Source organism: Martes martes, assembly GCF_963455335.1.
Source record: "Martes martes genome assembly, chromosome: 5".
NCBI lineage: Eukaryota > Metazoa > Chordata > Mammalia > Carnivora > Mustelidae > Martes > Martes martes.
The window spans coordinates 101,080,319-101,098,092 of NC_137892.1; the positions used below are offsets into that span (position 1 = coordinate 101,080,319).

General features: G+C 52.7%; 1 protein-coding gene across 2 annotated transcripts; it reads left to right on the forward strand.

Annotated features, from left to right (window-relative positions):
- Nucleotides 1-12,888: 12,888 nt before the first annotated feature.
- DOK3 (docking protein 3) lies at nt 12,889-17,751 on the forward strand (the record flags this gene model as incomplete). 2 transcript variants are annotated; one of them, XM_080804792.1, is made up of 5 exons in its annotated part: nt 12,889-12,969; nt 13,881-14,186; nt 16,564-16,663; nt 16,783-16,955; nt 17,053-17,751. In XM_080804792.1, the coding sequence occupies 5 exons, from the start codon at nt 12,904-12,906 to the stop codon at nt 17,749-17,751; spliced, it is 1,344 nt and encodes a 447-aa protein (XP_080660918.1). The 2 variants fall into 2 exon arrangements, with proteins under 2 accessions (XP_080660918.1, XP_080660917.1); XM_080804791.1 differs by having other exon boundaries at nt 12,904-12,969; nt 13,884-14,186.
- Between the last annotated feature and the right edge of the window lie 23 nt (nt 17,752-17,774).

Here is a 17,774-nt window from a genome sequence, read left to right on the forward strand (position 1 = left end):
CATTCCCTTGGACTACAGAATAAAACAGAGTAGCTCACGGTCACAACACTAATTGAAACATGATGTCCCCCTAAAGCTTGGATACACTGTCTTAGTTCTTTCCCTGCAGATTTCGACTAATGTACGTCACAGTCATACCATATAAACACTACAATGGTTGGGAAGTACATAATGGTGGGTAAGGGAATAGATTAGTAAAGTTTATAAGCATTGTCTCACTTTGTAGAAGAGGCTGAGCTGAGTGTTTTTAAATACTGTTTCAGACCTGTCTTGCAGCACACTCTGAACATACCAGAACTGGAATCAATTTTGAAAAGATAGTTCTTTTGGTGACTTTAATATCAGAAAAATATTATAATATCTCTATTCCTAGGGATCTTTGTGTATCTTACTCAGAGGTCCTCCATGCTTGATGATCATGATGGGCAGAGGTAAAAGACCAGCTGAATTCATTCCAGGTGACCACACAACAAGAAAATCCTGAGACTTGAGATGTTTCCAGATTGAGAAGACCAGAGATACAAGGGAAATAGTACCGTGTACGGAATAACAAGGGATTTGGAGTCAGTTTGGGGATCCCACTTAGGTTTCTGACTCAAATCCTCTGTGACTCAAATCAGCTCTGAGCCCCTGTCTAGCCATCTAGAAAATGTGGCTAGTAATACCTACATCATAGTTTGGAAGTTTAAGAGGGAGAATTCCACAAAGAGCCGGTGTGATGACTCTCAAGAGCAGGTGCTCAGGAAGCCATGATTACTACTGGGGTCTATTTCTTTTCCAGAAGAAAAAAGACATGTTGAATCCATGTTTCTAAGAGATGACTCACAAGATGATTTTCAAGCCTTAAGGAAGGTCAAGAACCTGTTATTGTGTCATATTTCCGTCAGAAAGCATGCTGTTGGACTGGTGAGGTCAATACAGTAGCACTGTCATCACTAGGGGTGTGGAGCTTCCCATTTCCATGTGGCCATATTGTCCCCCTTAGCTCAGGGCCAGCAGAAAGGGCAGCTGTGGGGGGACCACAGGCCAAGGCTGCCAGGTGTGGCTGGGGCAGGCAGAACTCTGACTTAAGGCTCAACTCGTGTCTAGATAATTATACTGCTCTTCCCAGAAAGAGTGCCGTTGTCTGCAAGCTCTGATGTAGGAAAGGTTGAGAATTGCCCTTGTGATTCCCTCTCTGGCCCTTAGGATATGTAGCAAGGTTATATTTAATTTTTAAACATTGAGGGACTTCTTGGTTTTCTTTTCATTATGAATATGGCTCAATTCTCCTGTGGTCTAAGAATATAATCTAGTTAATTTCAGGCTTTAAAATGTGTAGACTTGCTTCATGGCCCAACATTTCACCTACTTGGGTAAATATCCTAAGACCACTTGAAAATAATGTATTGTGTACTTAATGTGTAATGTTCCATATATGTCAAAACATTTGTTACCAGTGTTTCATCTGCTTTTTCTATCAGCTGTTGAGAAAGGTATATTAAAATCTTCAAACCATGCTACTCTAGTCAACTTTGCATTGAAGAATCTACCAAGTGTTATAAGGCAAGAGAAATAAAAAGAATAAGAATTGGGGGGATAATTGTGACTATTCATAGATCACATGAGGGTGTACATAGAAAATATAAAATCATCTATAAATACACTATTAGAATTAAAAATGGAAAACTTGCAGATCTTTGAACAAAGAAAGCAATCCAAAAAGCAACCCAGGGGAAGAGATTTCTGATGGATGGAGGGAGGAGCATCAGAATAATGTCAGACCTGTCCACGGAGACCTGGCAAACCAGAAAGGGCTGGCAAGACATATTCAGAATACTAAATGAGAAGAGCATGCAGCCAAGGATACCTTATCCAGCAAGGCTATCATTCAAGAAGAAATAATACCTATTCTTCTGAAGCTGTTTCAAAAAGTAGAAACAGAAGGAAGATTTCCAAACTCATTCTACGAGGCCAGCATTACCTTGATCCCCCAAACAGGCAAAGATTCCCATCAAAAAGGAGAATTACCAAGCAATATCCCTGATGAACATCAGTGCCAAAATACTCAACAAGATCCTAGCTGATAGGATCCAAAAGGACATCAAAAGGATTATCCATCATGACCAGCTGGAATTTACTCCTGGGATACAAGTGTGTGGATCAACATTGGCAAATCGATCACATGATAGAGAACATTAATCAAAGAAAAGGCAAGAACCATAGGATCCTCTCAATGAATGCAGAAAAAGCATTTGACAAAATACAGCACCCTTTCCTGATTAAAACTCTTTGGAGTGTAGGGATAGAGGGGACATTCCTCAGTTTTATAAAAAGCATCTATGAAAAGCCCACAGCGAATATGATTCTCAATGGGGAAAAGCTGAGGGCTTTTTCCTGAAGAGCAGGAACACAACAGAGATGTCCACTCTCAGCACTGTTGTTCAACACAGTACTAGAACTCCTAGCCTCAGCAATCAGACAACAAAAAGAAATAATTCACTTGGCAAATTGGCAATTCAAATTAGCAAAGAAGTCAAATGCTCTCTTCCCAGATGACATGATACTTTATGTGAAAAACCCAAAGGAGTCCACTCCCAAATTAATAGAATTCAGGCCAGTTTGCATTCCTGTAGACCCTCTGGAGCTAGAATGCCCCCAGTGCTCCCAGGGGGCGTGGGTCAGGCCGAGCACACACCCTGACGCTGCCTGGTTGGAACCCTTGATGAGCCTCCTGGACCCTCCCTCCATGAGACACCCTCTATCCCCTGATGACTCCAGCCTGCTTCTTGGAACTTCCATTCCCCTTTTGGACTTTTCCCATCACTGCCATCATATAAATTTCATTGAACTACTAATATTCTGTCATTTATATGATCTTTTTTGTCACGTTTGCTGGGAAACGATACCTTGCATCATCTACCCTGAGGCAGAATCCCTTGTCGCATTGCAGGACTTCACTGTGGACTCCAAGTGCCCTCACAGTGTCATGGGGCTAGTGTCCCGGGTCAAGGTCCTCACTGAGCCAGCTCAGCGGTTGCAGTGAAGACCTGAGCCAGGCACTGCTATCTGCGTGCAAGGAAGGCAGCACAGGCGAAAATTTGGTCTGGGTTCATAATTGCTCACAGCCCCTCAGCCACAACACATGGCCTGGGGCACACCCTGAAGACATTGGATAGTCCAGTGTCACCCTGGGGAATCTCCACAGAACAGCCCTTGTGTCCAATGGGGGAAGTCCATAGGAGCAGGGATCATGGGAGTCCAAACTCCTGAGGTAGAATCCATCTTGGAGACTGCCCAGAGCTTCCTAGGAGTTCATTCCATAGTCTTGAATGAATCAATTCATCTAAACACATTTCCCTATTTGAGAAAGGATGAGCCTCAAACTCCAATGAAGGGACTCTCCTAGGTCGTATGGGCAATCAGCGCAAGAGCCAGACTGAGATGGGAGATGGCCTCCAGCATGATCCCCCAGAGTGGCTTTAGCTAGAGCCACAATCACCCATTGATCTTTCCTGCATGCCAAGACTCTCCTGGGACTCTTCATGGGGCCTATTCTGGGAACTAAGTTCATGTCAGCTCTGACACTGGTTCTAAAGAGAATGTGGGAGGTCGATGGAGTCCCAAGCCATAGACCATCTCAGAGTTTGTCTGCAAAGACACAGTTGGTGGGAAACCCAGATGCTGACAGAGGATAGAGGAAGATGGGGAAGGCTAGGCTTTTCCATCACGACTGCACAAGTGGCCTAGGCCACAGAGGGCCCAGGAAGCCAGGTGCTCCAGAACATTGCAGAGGGCTCAATCGGACTCGTCCTGAAGTCCACACATGCTAGATCCTCCGCTAACTCAGGAGAACCCTAAAGGTGCTCAGGGTCTTGGCCTGAACAAGATGACCCTCTGGGTGGTTCATAGCCTGCAAGATATACCCGCCAGGTAATGGGGACTGACTCAGCCAAACAATACCTACATGGAATTCAACCACAGACAAATGTGTTGTGGGAAGCTCGAGGCCTCCAGAGACATGGGCAGTGGGGGAGGGAATTGCTGAGGCCTTCACTGTTGGCCAAGCTCACTATCATCTATTTTTCCTTTCAAGTGCAGGGGCTGAGGTTCAGGCAGGATAGATCCCAGTGTCTTCCCACTTTGCCACTGGAAAAGAGGAGGCCTCTCCCCCATCACCCATCATGTTGCAGATCTGGGGTGTGGGAAACTACCACCCATGGGCCCATGGGACGCCCCCCCATATTCTTTCAATCCAGTGTGGCTGGAACATTAGTTATGGACAGTCTGTGGCTGCTTTCAAGCCACAGTGCCAGAGTGGAGTCATTGTCAGAGACACCACGTGGACTGCAACATCTAACAGAAAATCTTTACAGAAGACTTTCCAGAAAATTCTGTGCCAATCCCTGGTCTCAAGGATCCTATCGGATCGTGTCCCTTCTTTGAGTAGAATGGAGCGCCTTCTGGGTGAAATCTAAGTTCTTCACCCCCAGAGGCAAGGACTCTCATCCTTTTAGCCACAATGCCATCTCCATCCTCCTCTACTGACACCTTGAAGGGCACGTCCACAGGTCTGCCGCCCAACAGGAACTCACTGTCATTTCCATGTAGTGATGCTCAGAAACGGAGGTGTAAGTATGAATTTGAGAGGGTGAGCGTGTGTTTCCTCTTTGGTAGCCACAGTGTGCAAGGAGGATACAACACAGCAGCATGCTTTCTGTCCCGCAGGAATGGCCATGCAATGTGGTTGCATAGTGATCTCAGAAGGAAGCCACCTTCATAGAACAAACTTCATCTCAGAGGATTACCAAATCCCTTGTCCTGGATGCTAGGTTCCACCATGGCACAGAGAGGGGCAGAGACTCCCCCTGCCCATCAGTGTCTTGAAGGGACATCTGCTGTTCCAGGACAAAAGATCCCAAAACCATTTATCCACCTGTCATCCAGCCAGACATCTGTGAGAGAGATCTACTCAAAGCAGAAAAGACAGCCCAAGAGACAACAAATGACAGCCCTGTGTGACAAGTGCCATGACAGGGGACACTCTAGAGGACTAGTGGTGTGCGGGGTTGGCCAGACGTGGGGTTAGGGGGACAGGGAATGCTCCTGTGAGGTGATGGCAGCTGTGTCACTATGGGGGATTCTTGGGAGGACTGGGGGTGTATAGGGTTGGCCAGACTGGGGGGCAGGGGGACCAGGGGTGCTCCAGGACGATGTCACAGCTGTGCCCTTGGGTGGCTACACGTGTCAGTGTGACTGGGCATTGGCCAGACCGGAAATGACAGTGCAGGAGAGGGGCAGTGTCCCTAAACTGTCTTCTGCAAGGCAAAAGTTTGGTAAGAAGATTTCTTTCAGTACAATTTCATGTCACATGCGTCCATGAGTCCATAAAGCTGATCATGTAGAACATGAAGTACGTAGTTGGCTATGGGTTTCAAACCTGAGGTGCCAGGGACAGAGCACACTTGATCTTTCTTTTGGCTGCTTTCAGAGTAGGATGACTTTTCCCGCCTTCATCTTTGACCTCAGGACAGAGAACAAAGGCAACACAGATCTACACGTCAAAATGTCAACAGAAATCTGCAAACCCAAGTTCTCCCAGGAGTGAAAGTTTCAGGACCAGAGTGACAGAAAGGGGAGGCCAACAGCAAGGAACCAAAGGAACCGGTCATGTGCATGGGAGCTGGCCCACTTCTCTACCTGTCTGAAGCAAGCCATGCCTGACAGGAGGGAGTCCCACCTGCACCTGGTTGGTCTGTTTGCTGCCCTTGAGCAGAGCAGATGATGGGCTGAGCTGGGTGTGGCTGTCAGGGGGAGATGGCCAGCTGGCCACAGAGGCTCCCTGCCAAGTCCCTAGAGGACCAGCTCCTGGTCCTCAGCTCCGATGATACAATAATTACATTTAGTGACCTATTTCCGGGGTCAGGTCATGTGCTCAGTGCTTTAGTGACTATATCCTCTCCCATTGTATTTTTTAAAAACACCTTAGGCAGATAAGATTGACATACAAAAAGCTGTCCCTAGTTAATGTATGTAACTTGACCCTGACCCTAACCCTAATATCTAGTTAAGAGACACTCTATTTTGAAAACTGCTCATAAATTAGAGGATGGTTTTTAGGAGCTAGGTAATTCAGGGACCAACTTCTTCTGTCTTATTCTCCCTGGAATCCTGTAAATCGGAACCCATTCGGTGACGTGCCATCTGGAGAGTAGCCACACGGGGGCAGCAGTGAGTAAACAGTGTCCCTAACCCCATGGCAAAGCCCTTTCTTCCTTCATGCTGTCAAACCTTGTTCACTCAGTGTTTACAGATCATGGTAGACATGATGAAAAGTGTGACTTTGTTGAATTTTTTAAAACCCAACCTAATTATTTCAACCTGTTAAGAATAGAAGATGTTTTCTAAAATCTCGGACTTGGAGAGCACATGAAGGCCCTGAGGCCTGGGAAAGGGCTATGACGATGAAATCTATTCAAGTCTACTTAGGAAACAAGGATGGCTTCTTCTCCACTTCCCTGCAGGAGGAACTTGTGTCAACTAACAGCCCTGAATCCACACAAAATAGTGCAGCACAGAGGAAAACAAAGGAGAATCAACAGCCTCCAGAAGCCAAGAAAGAGCCACACCCAGGAACCAAGAAGATAGACCTGAAGGGCTTTGCTCAGGCCACTTTGCATTTCTGTACATCCTCTGGAGCTAGAATGCCCATGGGGATCATGGGTCAGCCCAAGCACACACCCTGATGCTGCACTGTTGGAAGCTGTGACCAACCTCCCAGTGCCTCCCTCCACGAGACACCCCCATCCCCTGACGACTCCAGCCTGCTTCTTGGATCTCCCATTCCCCTTTCGGACCCCATCGTTCACTTTTCCCATCACTGCCATCACAGAGAGTACATTGAACTACTTCCTATTCTGTCATTTAAGTGCTTTTTGTTGTGTTTGCTGGGAAATGGTACCTTCCATCATCTACCCTGAGGCAGAATCCCTTGTCGCATTGCATTGCTTCACTGTGTCCTCACAGTGTCATGGGGCTAGTGTCCTGGTCAAAGTCCTCACTGAGCCGGCTCAGCGGTTGCAGTGAAGGCCTGAGCCAGGCACTGCAATTTGTGTGCAAGTAAGGCAGCCCAGGCAAAACCTTGGTTTGTGTTCAGAATTGCTCATGGCCCCTCAGCCACGTCACATGGCCTGGGGCACACCCTGAAGACAATGGCTAGTCCAGTGTTGCCCTGGGGAATCTCCATGGAACAGCCATTGTGTCCGGTGGGGGAACTCCATAGGAGTGGGACGATGAGAGTCAGAACTCCTGAGAGAGAATCTTGGAGACTGCCCTGAACTTCCTAGGAGTTCATTCCATAGTCTTGAATGAATCAATTCATCTAAACACATTTCTTCATTTTAGAAAGGATGAGCCTCAAGCTCTGATGAAGGGACTCTCCTAGGTCATCTGGGCAATCAGGGGAAGAGCCAGACTGAGATGGGAGATAGCCTCCAGCATGATCCCCCCCAAGTGGCTTTCGCTAGAGCCACAATCACCCATGTATCTTTCCTGGACCCCAGACTATCATGGGACCCTTTCCATGGCATATTCTGGGAACCAAGGTCATGTCAGGGCCAAGAAACCTCTGACACTGGTTATAACGAGACTCTGGGATGTCAATGGAGTCCCAAGCCATAGGCCATCTCAGAGTTTGTCTGCAAAGACACAGTTGGTGGGAAAACCACTTGCTGACAGAGGGTAGAGGAAGATGGGGAAAAAAGTTAGGCTTTTCCATCATGACTGCACAAGAGGCCTAGGCCAGGCCCATGCCATGCCACAGAGGGCCCAGAAAGCCAGGTGCTCCAGAACATTGCAGAGGGCTCAATCGGACTCGTCCTGAAGTCCACACATGCTAGATCCTCTGCTAACTCAGGAGAACCCTAAAGGTGCTCAGGGTCTTGGCCTAAACAAGATGACCCTCTGCGTGGTACATAACCCGCAAGATATACCCGCCAGGTAATGGGGACTGACTCAGCCAAACAATACCTACATGGAATTCAACCACAGACAAATGTGTTGTGGGAAGCTCGAGGCCTCCAGAGACATGGGCAGTGGGGGAGGGAATTGCTGAGGCCTTCACTGTTGGCCAAGCTCACTATCATCTTTTCTTTCTTTCAAGTGCAGGGGCCGGGGTCAGAGAGGATGGATCCCAGTGTCTTCCCACTTTGCCACTGGAAAAGAGGAGGCCTCTCCCCCATCACCCATCATGTTGCAGATCTGGGGTGTGGGAAACTACCACCCATGGGCCCATGGGACGCCCCCCCATATTCTTTCAATCCAGTGTGGCTGGAACATTAGTTATGGACAGTCTGTGGCTGCTTTCAAGCCACAGTGCCAGAGTGGAGTCATTGTCAGAGACACCACGTGGACTGCAACATTTAACAGAAAATCTTTACAGAAAACTTTCCAGAAAATTCTGTGCCGATCCCTGGTCTCAAGGACCCTGGGATCGTGTCCCTTCTTTGAGTAGAATGGAGCGCCTTCTGGGTGAAATCTAAGTTCTTCACCCCCAGAGGCAAGGACTCCCATCCTTTTAGCCACAACACCATCTCCATCCTCCTCTACTGACACCTTGAATGGCACGTCTATTCAGGTCTCCAGCCCAAAGGGAATTCACTATCGTTTCCATGTAGTGATGCTTAGAAATAGAGATGTAAGTGTGAACTTGTGAGGGTGAGCATGCATTTCCTCTCTGGTAGCCACAGTGTGCAAGGAGGATACAATACAGCAGCATGCTTTCTGTCCCGCAGGAACGACCACACAATGTGGTTCCATAGTAGTGATCTTGGAAGGAAGTCACTTTCTTAGAACAATATTAATCTGGGAGAATTCCCAAATCCCTTGCCCTGGACTCTAGGTTCTACCAAGGCTGGGGGCACACAGAGGGACAGAGACTCCCCCTGCCCATCAGGGTTTTGAAAGATGCCTGCTGTTTCAGGACAAAAGATCCCAAAACCATTCATCCACCTGTCATCCAGCCAGGCATCTGTGAGAGAGATCTACTCCAAGCAAAAAGAACAGATTGAAAGACAAAAATGACAGCCTCGTGTTACAAGTGCCATGACAAGGGACACTCAGGAGGACTGGGGGTGTGCTAGGGGGACTGGGAATCCTCAGGATCGCCTCCAAATGCTGACCAAGACTTTCTTCTACTCAGTTCTCTGTGGAGCCCACCTCAGCACTGGCAGATGGGCCTACCATGCCCATAGGCCCAAACCCTAACCTGGGTGTGGTTCTCAGTCTTCCGTCCCCAGAGACCTGGACCCCAAGCCCCCCAACAGGGGTCCCCTGAGCCACATCCCAGGAGTTCGCCTACCACCCAGGAGGAAACTGTGCCCTTTGGAGCTGCAGAGAACCCTCAGAGCATAGAAACCTACATGTTACCCCTGATGCAACCCCCATAATTGGTGGCCCCCTGGACCACAAACCCGGACGTGATGCCCCATCTGAACCATGCCCTCCACTCTGCCTCTCAGGGATCCCGCCACAGCACCAACAGATAGGGTCTGCCATGCACCGGGCCCAAACCCTAGTTCTAGTTTGGGTTGTCAGTCTTCCATCCCAAGAGGCCTGGCCCTCCGATCCCTCCAGACTGGGAACCCCTGAGCCACACTCCAGGACTTGGCCTGCCACCAGGAGGAGGCCATAACACTGGGAGCTGTGCAAAACCCTCAGAGTGGGAGATACCTGCATGTCCCCCTCAGTCCACCCCCACCTTCTGCACCACCCTGGGCTACAAACCAAGAGCCAGAGGTTCAGCCTCTCCCCCTCCCTCAACTCTGCCCCTGGGGAGCTTGCCTCCCTGGCTGCATCAAAGAAGCTGCCTGGACCTGTACCACGGTCCTACATATCCCAAACACGCACCTAGTGAGAAAGCGCTCCCAGCAGGCACAAGCGTGAGGCCTGAATCGCCGCCTAGCGCTGGCCAATTCTCATGAGCTTTCTGCCCAAATTGACATTGATTTGAGCATAAAGCTCGTGAGAATTGGCCGGAAAGCCCCAGCAAACACGCTTCCGGCGGTGGGGGTCCTCTGGGGAGCCACCTGGGAAAGGACCAGGGTCCCGCGTTGTGTCGCCTGAAGCCTGTGAGAAAGCTCTCTAAACCCCGGGTGCCCGCGCTGCCCGGGTGGCCTCAGAATGCCAGCCCAACCCGCCCTCTACTCAGCACCCCAGGGAGCCCGCCTCACACCGGCCATGCCCCTAGGCCCGAACCCTAACCCAGAGTTGGGTTCTCAGCCTTCCCTCCCCCGAGGCCTGGCCCTCAAGCCCTCCAGACTGGGGACCTCTGAGCCATACGGCAGGACTCCGCCTGCCACCCAGGAGGAAACCGTGCCCTTGGGAGCTGCGGGAAACACTCGGAGCAGGAGGAACCTGCAGGCCCACCTCAGGCCTCCCTCACCTTCGGTGCACCCTTCCGCCAAAAAAAGCCAGAGCTTGATGCTAATGCTCACACCCTACCTTAACTCTGCCCCCGGGGAGCTTTCCTCCACAGGGCCCTCAGGGAGCCACATGGGCCCAGCTCGCAGTCCCGCAGGGCCCCAACACGCAACTAGCGAGAAGGCCCTCCCACCACGGGGCCCTCTCAGGGCCCGAATCACCGCCCAGTGTCCGCCAATTCTCACGAGCTTTCTGCCCACATCGGTGTTGATTTGAGCAGAAAGCTTGTGAGAATTGGCCCGAAAGCCCTGGAGAGCTCAATTCCAGCGGCGGGGGCCTTCGGGGGAGCCGCCTGGGCCTGACCCGGGATCCCGCATGGTGTTGCCTGAAGCCTGTGAGAAAGCACTCTAAATGGTCCGAATGCCGGCCCAACCCACCCTCTATACTCAGCACCCCCAGGGATCCCGCCACAGCACTGGCAGGTGGGGCCTGCCATGTCCTAGGCCCGAACCCCAACCCTGGGTTGGGTTCTCAGGCTTCCGTCCCCCAAGGCCCGGCCCTCAAGCCCTCCAGACTGGGGACCCCTGAGCCATAACGCAGGACTCCGCCTTTACTGCCAACACTTGGCCTGCAGGGCCTTAGTTGTGGGGAGCGCCACGTAGCCAGGGCCCCCCTGGCGGGGGCCTGGGTATCTCCTCTGGACTAGCTGGATTTGTGACTCAGGGAGAGACCATATTGGTGGGCCAGGGGGAAATGGGTAGGTTTTCTGGTCTCTGGTTGGCTCTTATAATCTCCAACCTTGCCCCAGCCTCCCTCTTCCTGTCAATTGTATGAAGCTCCTGGGGCCCCTTGGGAGGTGACTTCCTGACTCAGGTCCCCTGCCCACTTGCCGCCCACACAGACTCCCAGGGGGATCCCTCTTTTTGCCTTGCTGAGGAAGCAGCAGACACCACAGGACAGCCGCTAATGCCGCTAGCACTCACTGACCTCACTCTGTGCCTGGCTCTCTGCTGGGCTCAGGATCCAGGCCATCTAGGGAGATGCCTGCTGGGAGGCTCTTAGGTAAGTGGGAGAGACAGGAGTCAGGAATAACAGGGTGGCAGATGGTGCAGGATCTCAGCATCTGGCAAGGGACAGGCAGAGGAAGAGCACAGGCCGCAGTTCCTCTGGGCCTGGCACTTCATGTGCGAGACCACATGCTTATCCCGGCAGGACAGCAGTTGCTCAAGTCATGTTTGTCACTTGGTGTTTGGCCTTGGGCAGGTTACTTAATGTTTCTGAGCCTCGATTTCCTCATCATTGAAATGGCAATGAGAATGCAAAGGACAGGGTGTCCGGCTGCCGGAGCTTGAGGCTTCCCAGGCCACAAGGGACACAAAGCCAGGTGGAAAGGCCCTTGGAAAAGACTTCCTGCCCACACCCCATACGTGACCCCAAACGGTATTGCTCAGCCTGGTTACCCATGCCTTCCTAAAGGTGGCATTGAATGAGTGACAAGAGGCTGTCCCCAGAATTCAGACACACACTCAGAGCCCCAAAGGTAGTCTCCAGCAAGGTGAGGCAAAAAATAAATAAATAAATAGGTGCCTAGCCAGAAGCAAAGTTTCAAAAGAGCATGTGAGCTCTCCAGGGACCCGCTAGGGGCATGCCACCCACGCTCACATGACCGGGCTGTGCGTGAGGACGGATTCACTGGTGGGGCCCTTGTTCTCAGTGTTGGGTGGTCAAGGGGGGCCTCCCAGGGAAAAAGGCAGCCCAGATCTCAAGTGACACAGTGGTAAGGGTTTCTCTGGAGGCACTGGGCTGAGGGGAGGTGGAGGCCAGAACAGGCCACCTTGAGTGCAGGGCTGAGGAGCCCAGGCTACACCCCCAGGCATGGGGGGAGTTGGAGGGGTTGGTTTGGGGTTGGTGGAAAGGACCACAGTGGGTCCTGTGGGGCAGTGGTTCAAAGGGGAGCTAAGAGGCTGGTAATGGACAGGGACTATGAAGACAGAGGGGAGCAGGTGAATATTAGAAATATTTCCAAGATAAAGACAAGCAGACCGGCGCTGAGAGGGTACCAACCAGGGCTCAAGAGTAGGAAAGCAAGGAGCTGGCCAGACTGACTAGAGGAGGTCGTTGGGCAGGGACCGGGCTGCAAGAATGTCAGGTGCCAGGGTGTACGGCTGCCCTGCACAGAGGAGAGCTCGGAGTTTCTGACTCACAGCCAGCTGACCCAGGTGCAGGCAGAGGTCAGGTGCCCTCCGGTGGTCTGAAGCCCCTGCTGGGCACAAGTGGGCACCTTGAACCAGCAGGACCCCAAGGAAGAAGTATGTGATGTCCCCACCCCCTATCTGAGCTCCTTTACTGAAGATGGGCTCCCCTCCCCCCACCAGCCCAGCAGCTGCTTCTCTGGACAGAGGGAGGGGGAAGTGGCCAGAAGGGGAAGTGTGAGGAGTTCCCCTCCGGCCTGTCACCAGTCTCCTCAGGCCCTCGGAGTGGCAGTCCTGGGGCCTGGCAGCGGCCATGGAGCCTCTGGAGACTCCCGTCAAGGACGGCATCCTCTACCAGCAGCACGTCAAATTCGGCAAGGTGGGGACCCTGGCTTCCAGGAGCTGCCCAGGACAGTAGGCGTGGGCCCTAGCCTCGGCCCACCCGGAGCTGGGAGAATGGGGAAGGGAGTCGGTGGGGGACCCAACCAAGGTGCTGGGGAGTAGAACAGAGCCCCATTCTCAGCTTGAGAAGGTTGGGCTAAGTGGGCCTTTTTGAGAGCCTGCCCTGTTTACCCTGTTTACCGATGGGGAAGCCAAGAGTGCAGAGGATCTGAGAATCACAATGTTGGGGCAGGGCCGAGCTGAGAGGTCGGATGACCCAGCAGCCTTCAGCTTTGTGGCCCGTGTAGAGAAGGCCCACCCTGCAGAAGAGGGCTCAGCTCCTCCCAGCCCTGTTACCAGCCACAGTTGGGGAGTTCACCTCTCTCCCCGGGCAGCAGGCCCCACACCCTCACTGCTCGGCTGCAGCTGCTGCCCAGGGAGATAAACAGTCTGTTTCCTTTGCTTGATGCTATTTGCATGTTTCCTTCCTCACCATCGTGAGCCTGAGGCCTCCCTCCTGCCTCAGCCCTTGTCCCATGGCCCAGGTGACCTTTTCTTCATGGAGAGGGTGTAGGGGGCACCAATGTAAAGGTAGTGTCAGGTGGTCTGCTTGAACCACGTCAGAGACACAATCCAGTAGAAGCCCCAACCTAGATATGAGGGCACTAGTGCTCATAGGGGTCCCAGTGAGGCAATTGGTGGTGTGGATTTGAACCCACAGCTGACCAGCCCTAAGCACGGACTCTTCCCCCTGCTCCTCTGGCCCTGGCAGGGCCTCCTTCTCTAGGGCCCTGAGGATCTGGGGGAAGCAGAGGCCAGGAGGGTAGCCAGGAGCCCTTGCTGGTGCTGAGCAGAACTACAGGGAGAACCACCACCCAAGTGTCTTTCCCCCATCCTCGTCTCCCACAGAAGTCCTGGCGGAAGGTATGGGGTCTGCTGTATGCAGGAAGCCCATCAGGTGTGGCACGGCTGGAGAGCTGGGAGGTCCGGGAAGGTGGCCTGGGGCCAGCAGGGGACAGGCCTACAGGACCCAGCCGGCGTGGGGAACGGCGAGTCATCCGCCTGGCAGACTGCGTGTCTGTGCTGCCGGCTGACGGCGAGAGCTGCCCCAAGGACACCAGCGCCTTCCTGCTCACCACCACAGAGCGAAGCCACCTACTGGCCGCACAGCATCGCCAGGAATGGATGGGCCCCATCTGCCAGCTGGCCTTCCAGGTGAGCGTGAGGTGGGTGGGCAGGGCATCCAGAGGCCAGAGGTGGGCCACCTGACCTTGTTCATCTCCATGCTCATTCACACCCTGTCACTCAGCAAGCACCTGCCAAGCATCCACGAGCCTTTGGGGAAATAGCCCCGAAGTCCCCAAAATGAATCTCAGATGGCCATTTATGCTGTGGAGAAAATGAAAGGGTGGTGGGACCAGACATGAATGACAGGATGTTAGATGGGAAGACCTCTCAGCAAGGGACAGTGAGCCGAGTCCTCAAGGACAAATAAGAACCCATCAGGCAAAGATCTGAGGCAAGAGTGATCCAGACACTGAGGTCTGAGGAGTGTCTTGAACAGAAGGAGCAGCGTGGGCAAACATTCTGTGGCATGGGAAAGTTTGGTGTGTTAAAGGGGCAGAAAGGCCATTGTGGCTGGAGGGTAAGTAGTGGGAGGGAGCCCAAGAGGAGGCAAAGATGGAGAATTTGGTGGGAGCCAGCTAGAACTACTTTGGGATACATGCAGAGTTTGGGGTTTTATTCTGAGTGAGACAGATGCTTTTGGCGGGGGGAGGTTCTTCGGGGAGACAGGGACTGAGAGCTTTAAAGCTTCACTGGGTTGGGAAGCCTGGGTGGCTCAGTGGGTTAAAGCCTCTGCCTTCAACTCAGGTCATGATCCCAGGGTCCTGGGATCGAGCCCCGCATCAGGCTCTCTGCTCAGTGGGAGCCTGCTTCCCCCTCTGTCTCTGCCTACTTGTGATCTCTGTCTGTCAAATAAATAAATAAAATCTTTAAAAAAAAAAAAAAGCTTCACAGGGTCTATGATGAACCAAAAGGAAATGCACCTAGCAGTTCCTCAAAAAGTTAAACATAGAGTTACCATATGACCCAGCAATTCCACTCGTAGGTATATACCCAAGAGAATCGAAGCAGGTGTTCAAACAGAACTTGTATGAGAATGCCCAGAGCAGCAGTATTCACAATAGCCAAAGGTGCAGACAACCTCAATGTCTGCTAACTGATACACCCAATATAGTCTAGCCATACAACAGAATATTACCTGACCATTAAAAAAACAAAAAAAAAATGAGGTGGTGATACATGCTAACACCGTAAATGAACCTGAAGAACATCATGCTAAATAAAGGGAACCAGACACAAAAGACCACACATTAGTATCCTTCTATGTATGTGAAACACATTGGAATAGGCCAATCCATAGGGACAGAAAGTAGCTTAGTGGTCGCCAGGGGCTGGGGAGGGGGAGGAGTGACTACTAATAGGTTTCCATGTGGAATGATGAAAAAATTCTGGAACTAGACACGCCTGGGTGTCTCAGTCAGTTGAGCATCTGCCTTTGGCTCAGGTCATGATCCCGGGGTCCTGGGATCAAGTCCCATGTTGGGCTCCCTGCTCAGCAGAGAGCCTGCTTCTCCCTCTCTCTCTGCCTGCTGCTCCCACTGCTTGCCCTCTTTCTCTCTTGCTGTATCAAATAAGTACATAAAATCTTAAAAGAAAAAAAATTCTGGAACTAAGTAAAGGTGACCATTACACAATCTTGTGACTATACTAAAACCACTGAATTATACACTTTAAAATGGTGAAATGGTAAATTTTATGTTATGTATTTTACCACAATATATTTTTTAAAGATGTTATTTATTTGACAGACAGAGAGGGAGGGAGCATGAGCAGACAGAGGGGCAGAGAGAGAGAGAGAAGCAGGCTCTCCGCTGAGCAGGGACCCTGATGTGGGACTCGATCCCAGGATTCTGGGATCATGACCTGAGCTGGAGGCAGACATTTAACCGACTGAGCCACCCAGGCGCCCCTACCACAATATATTAAGGTAAAAGAAAAAAAAAAAAAAAAGAAAAAGGAAATGGACAAGAGCAAGGAGACCAGTGAGGAAGCTGTTGCATGTGACCGTGGCTGTGCTACTGTGGGCCACCGTAGTTGTGGTGGAGGTGCTGACAGAGCTCAGAGGATATGAGGGGACCTGGTAAAAGAGGCCTGGAGAAGGCTGGAAAAGCCACTTCACTCACAGGTGCCACCCCTGAAGCTCCTGCCCCTTGATCACTCCAAGCTGTTAGGGACACACACAGGCAGGCCCAGTCCCTGGCCAAGTACAAGTGCAGTGGGGACCTTCTCATGTGTCGCTTACTTTACAACTCTCAGCACCCTCAAGGGGGCGCCTGGGGGGCTGCAGGTGGGGAAACAGAGGGGTCCCCAAGGTGGCACAGTGTGTCAGGAACAGAGCTGGAAGTGGCACCCTGGTCCCTGGATGTTCTCGCTTGGCCTGAAGTCCTGGGTTATTGGATCCAGGGGAAGGATGTGGAAAGAGGAGTGGGGGGAGGGCTCTAACTTCTGACCTTTCTTCATTCTCCAGGGCACAGGGGAGTGTTCCTCAGGCCCAGGGGAGGTGGAAGCTTCCAAGAGGGGCCTGGTCCCCATGGAGGAGAATTCCATCTACTCCTCCTGGCAGGAAGGTGAGTCAGGGAGGCACAAGGGCAGCCTCAGCCGTCCTCCACCCAGGGCTGGGATCTTTGGGGGCCCAGGCGTGCTGTACCTGATGTACCTGATGCCCTCGCTGCCCTCCTGCCTGCAGCAGGCGAGTTTCCAGTGGTGGTGCAGAGGACCGAGGCTGCCACCCGCTGCCAGCTGAAGGGGCCCTACCTCCTAGTGCTAGGCCAAGACACCATCCAGCTGAGGGAAGCCTCCAGCTCCCAGGCCCTCTACACCTGGCCCTACCACTTCCTGCGCAAGTTTGGCTCTGACAAGGTGAGGGACAGGGAGTGCCCTGCCGGGAAGGCTGGTGGGTGGAGGGGTGCTTAGGTCCCTCTGCCGCTAACCATACCACCCCCAACCCTGTGTCCAGGACGTGTTCTCCTTTGAAGCTGGACGCCGCTGTGACTCGGGCGAGGGTCTCTTCGCCTTCAGCAGCCCCCGAGCCCCTGACCTGTGCAGGGCAGTGGCCGCTGCCATTGCCCGCCAGCGGGAACGGCTGCCAGAGCTGGCTGGACCCCGGCCCTGTCCCCTGCCTCGGGCCACCTCCCTGCCCTCACTGGACCCGCCAGGAGAGCTTCGGGAAGTGCCCCCAGGGCTGGAGCCTCCCAGCTCTCGGAGGGCACGACTAGCAGAGCCGGGCCCTCAGAGCCTGCCCCCACAGCTAAACCCGGTGCCCCGCGATGAGCCGGTGTCTGGGCTCTATGCATCAGTGTGCAAGCGGGCCAGTGGGCCCCCAGCCAACGCTGAGCACCTCTATGAGAACCTGTGCATGCTGGAGGCAGGCCCCGTGCTGCCCAGGGACAGGGACCCGGGGCAGGAGGGTTCCAGCCGCCGCAGCCCCCTGGCCAGCCCCATCTACCACAACAGCGAGGACCTGGGCTGGCCGGGCCCCACCCATGACAGCAGCCTGGAGGCGCAGTACCGGAGGCTGCTGGAACTGGAGCTGGGCGACAGTGATGAAACTGCGAGCTCTGGCCGCCCCAGTGCTCACACGGGCTTCAAGGCCAAGCTGGTGACGCTCCTGAGCCGTGAGCGGAAGAAGGGCCCGGCCCCCTGTGACCGGCCCTGAAAGTCCTGTGTGGCTCTGGGACA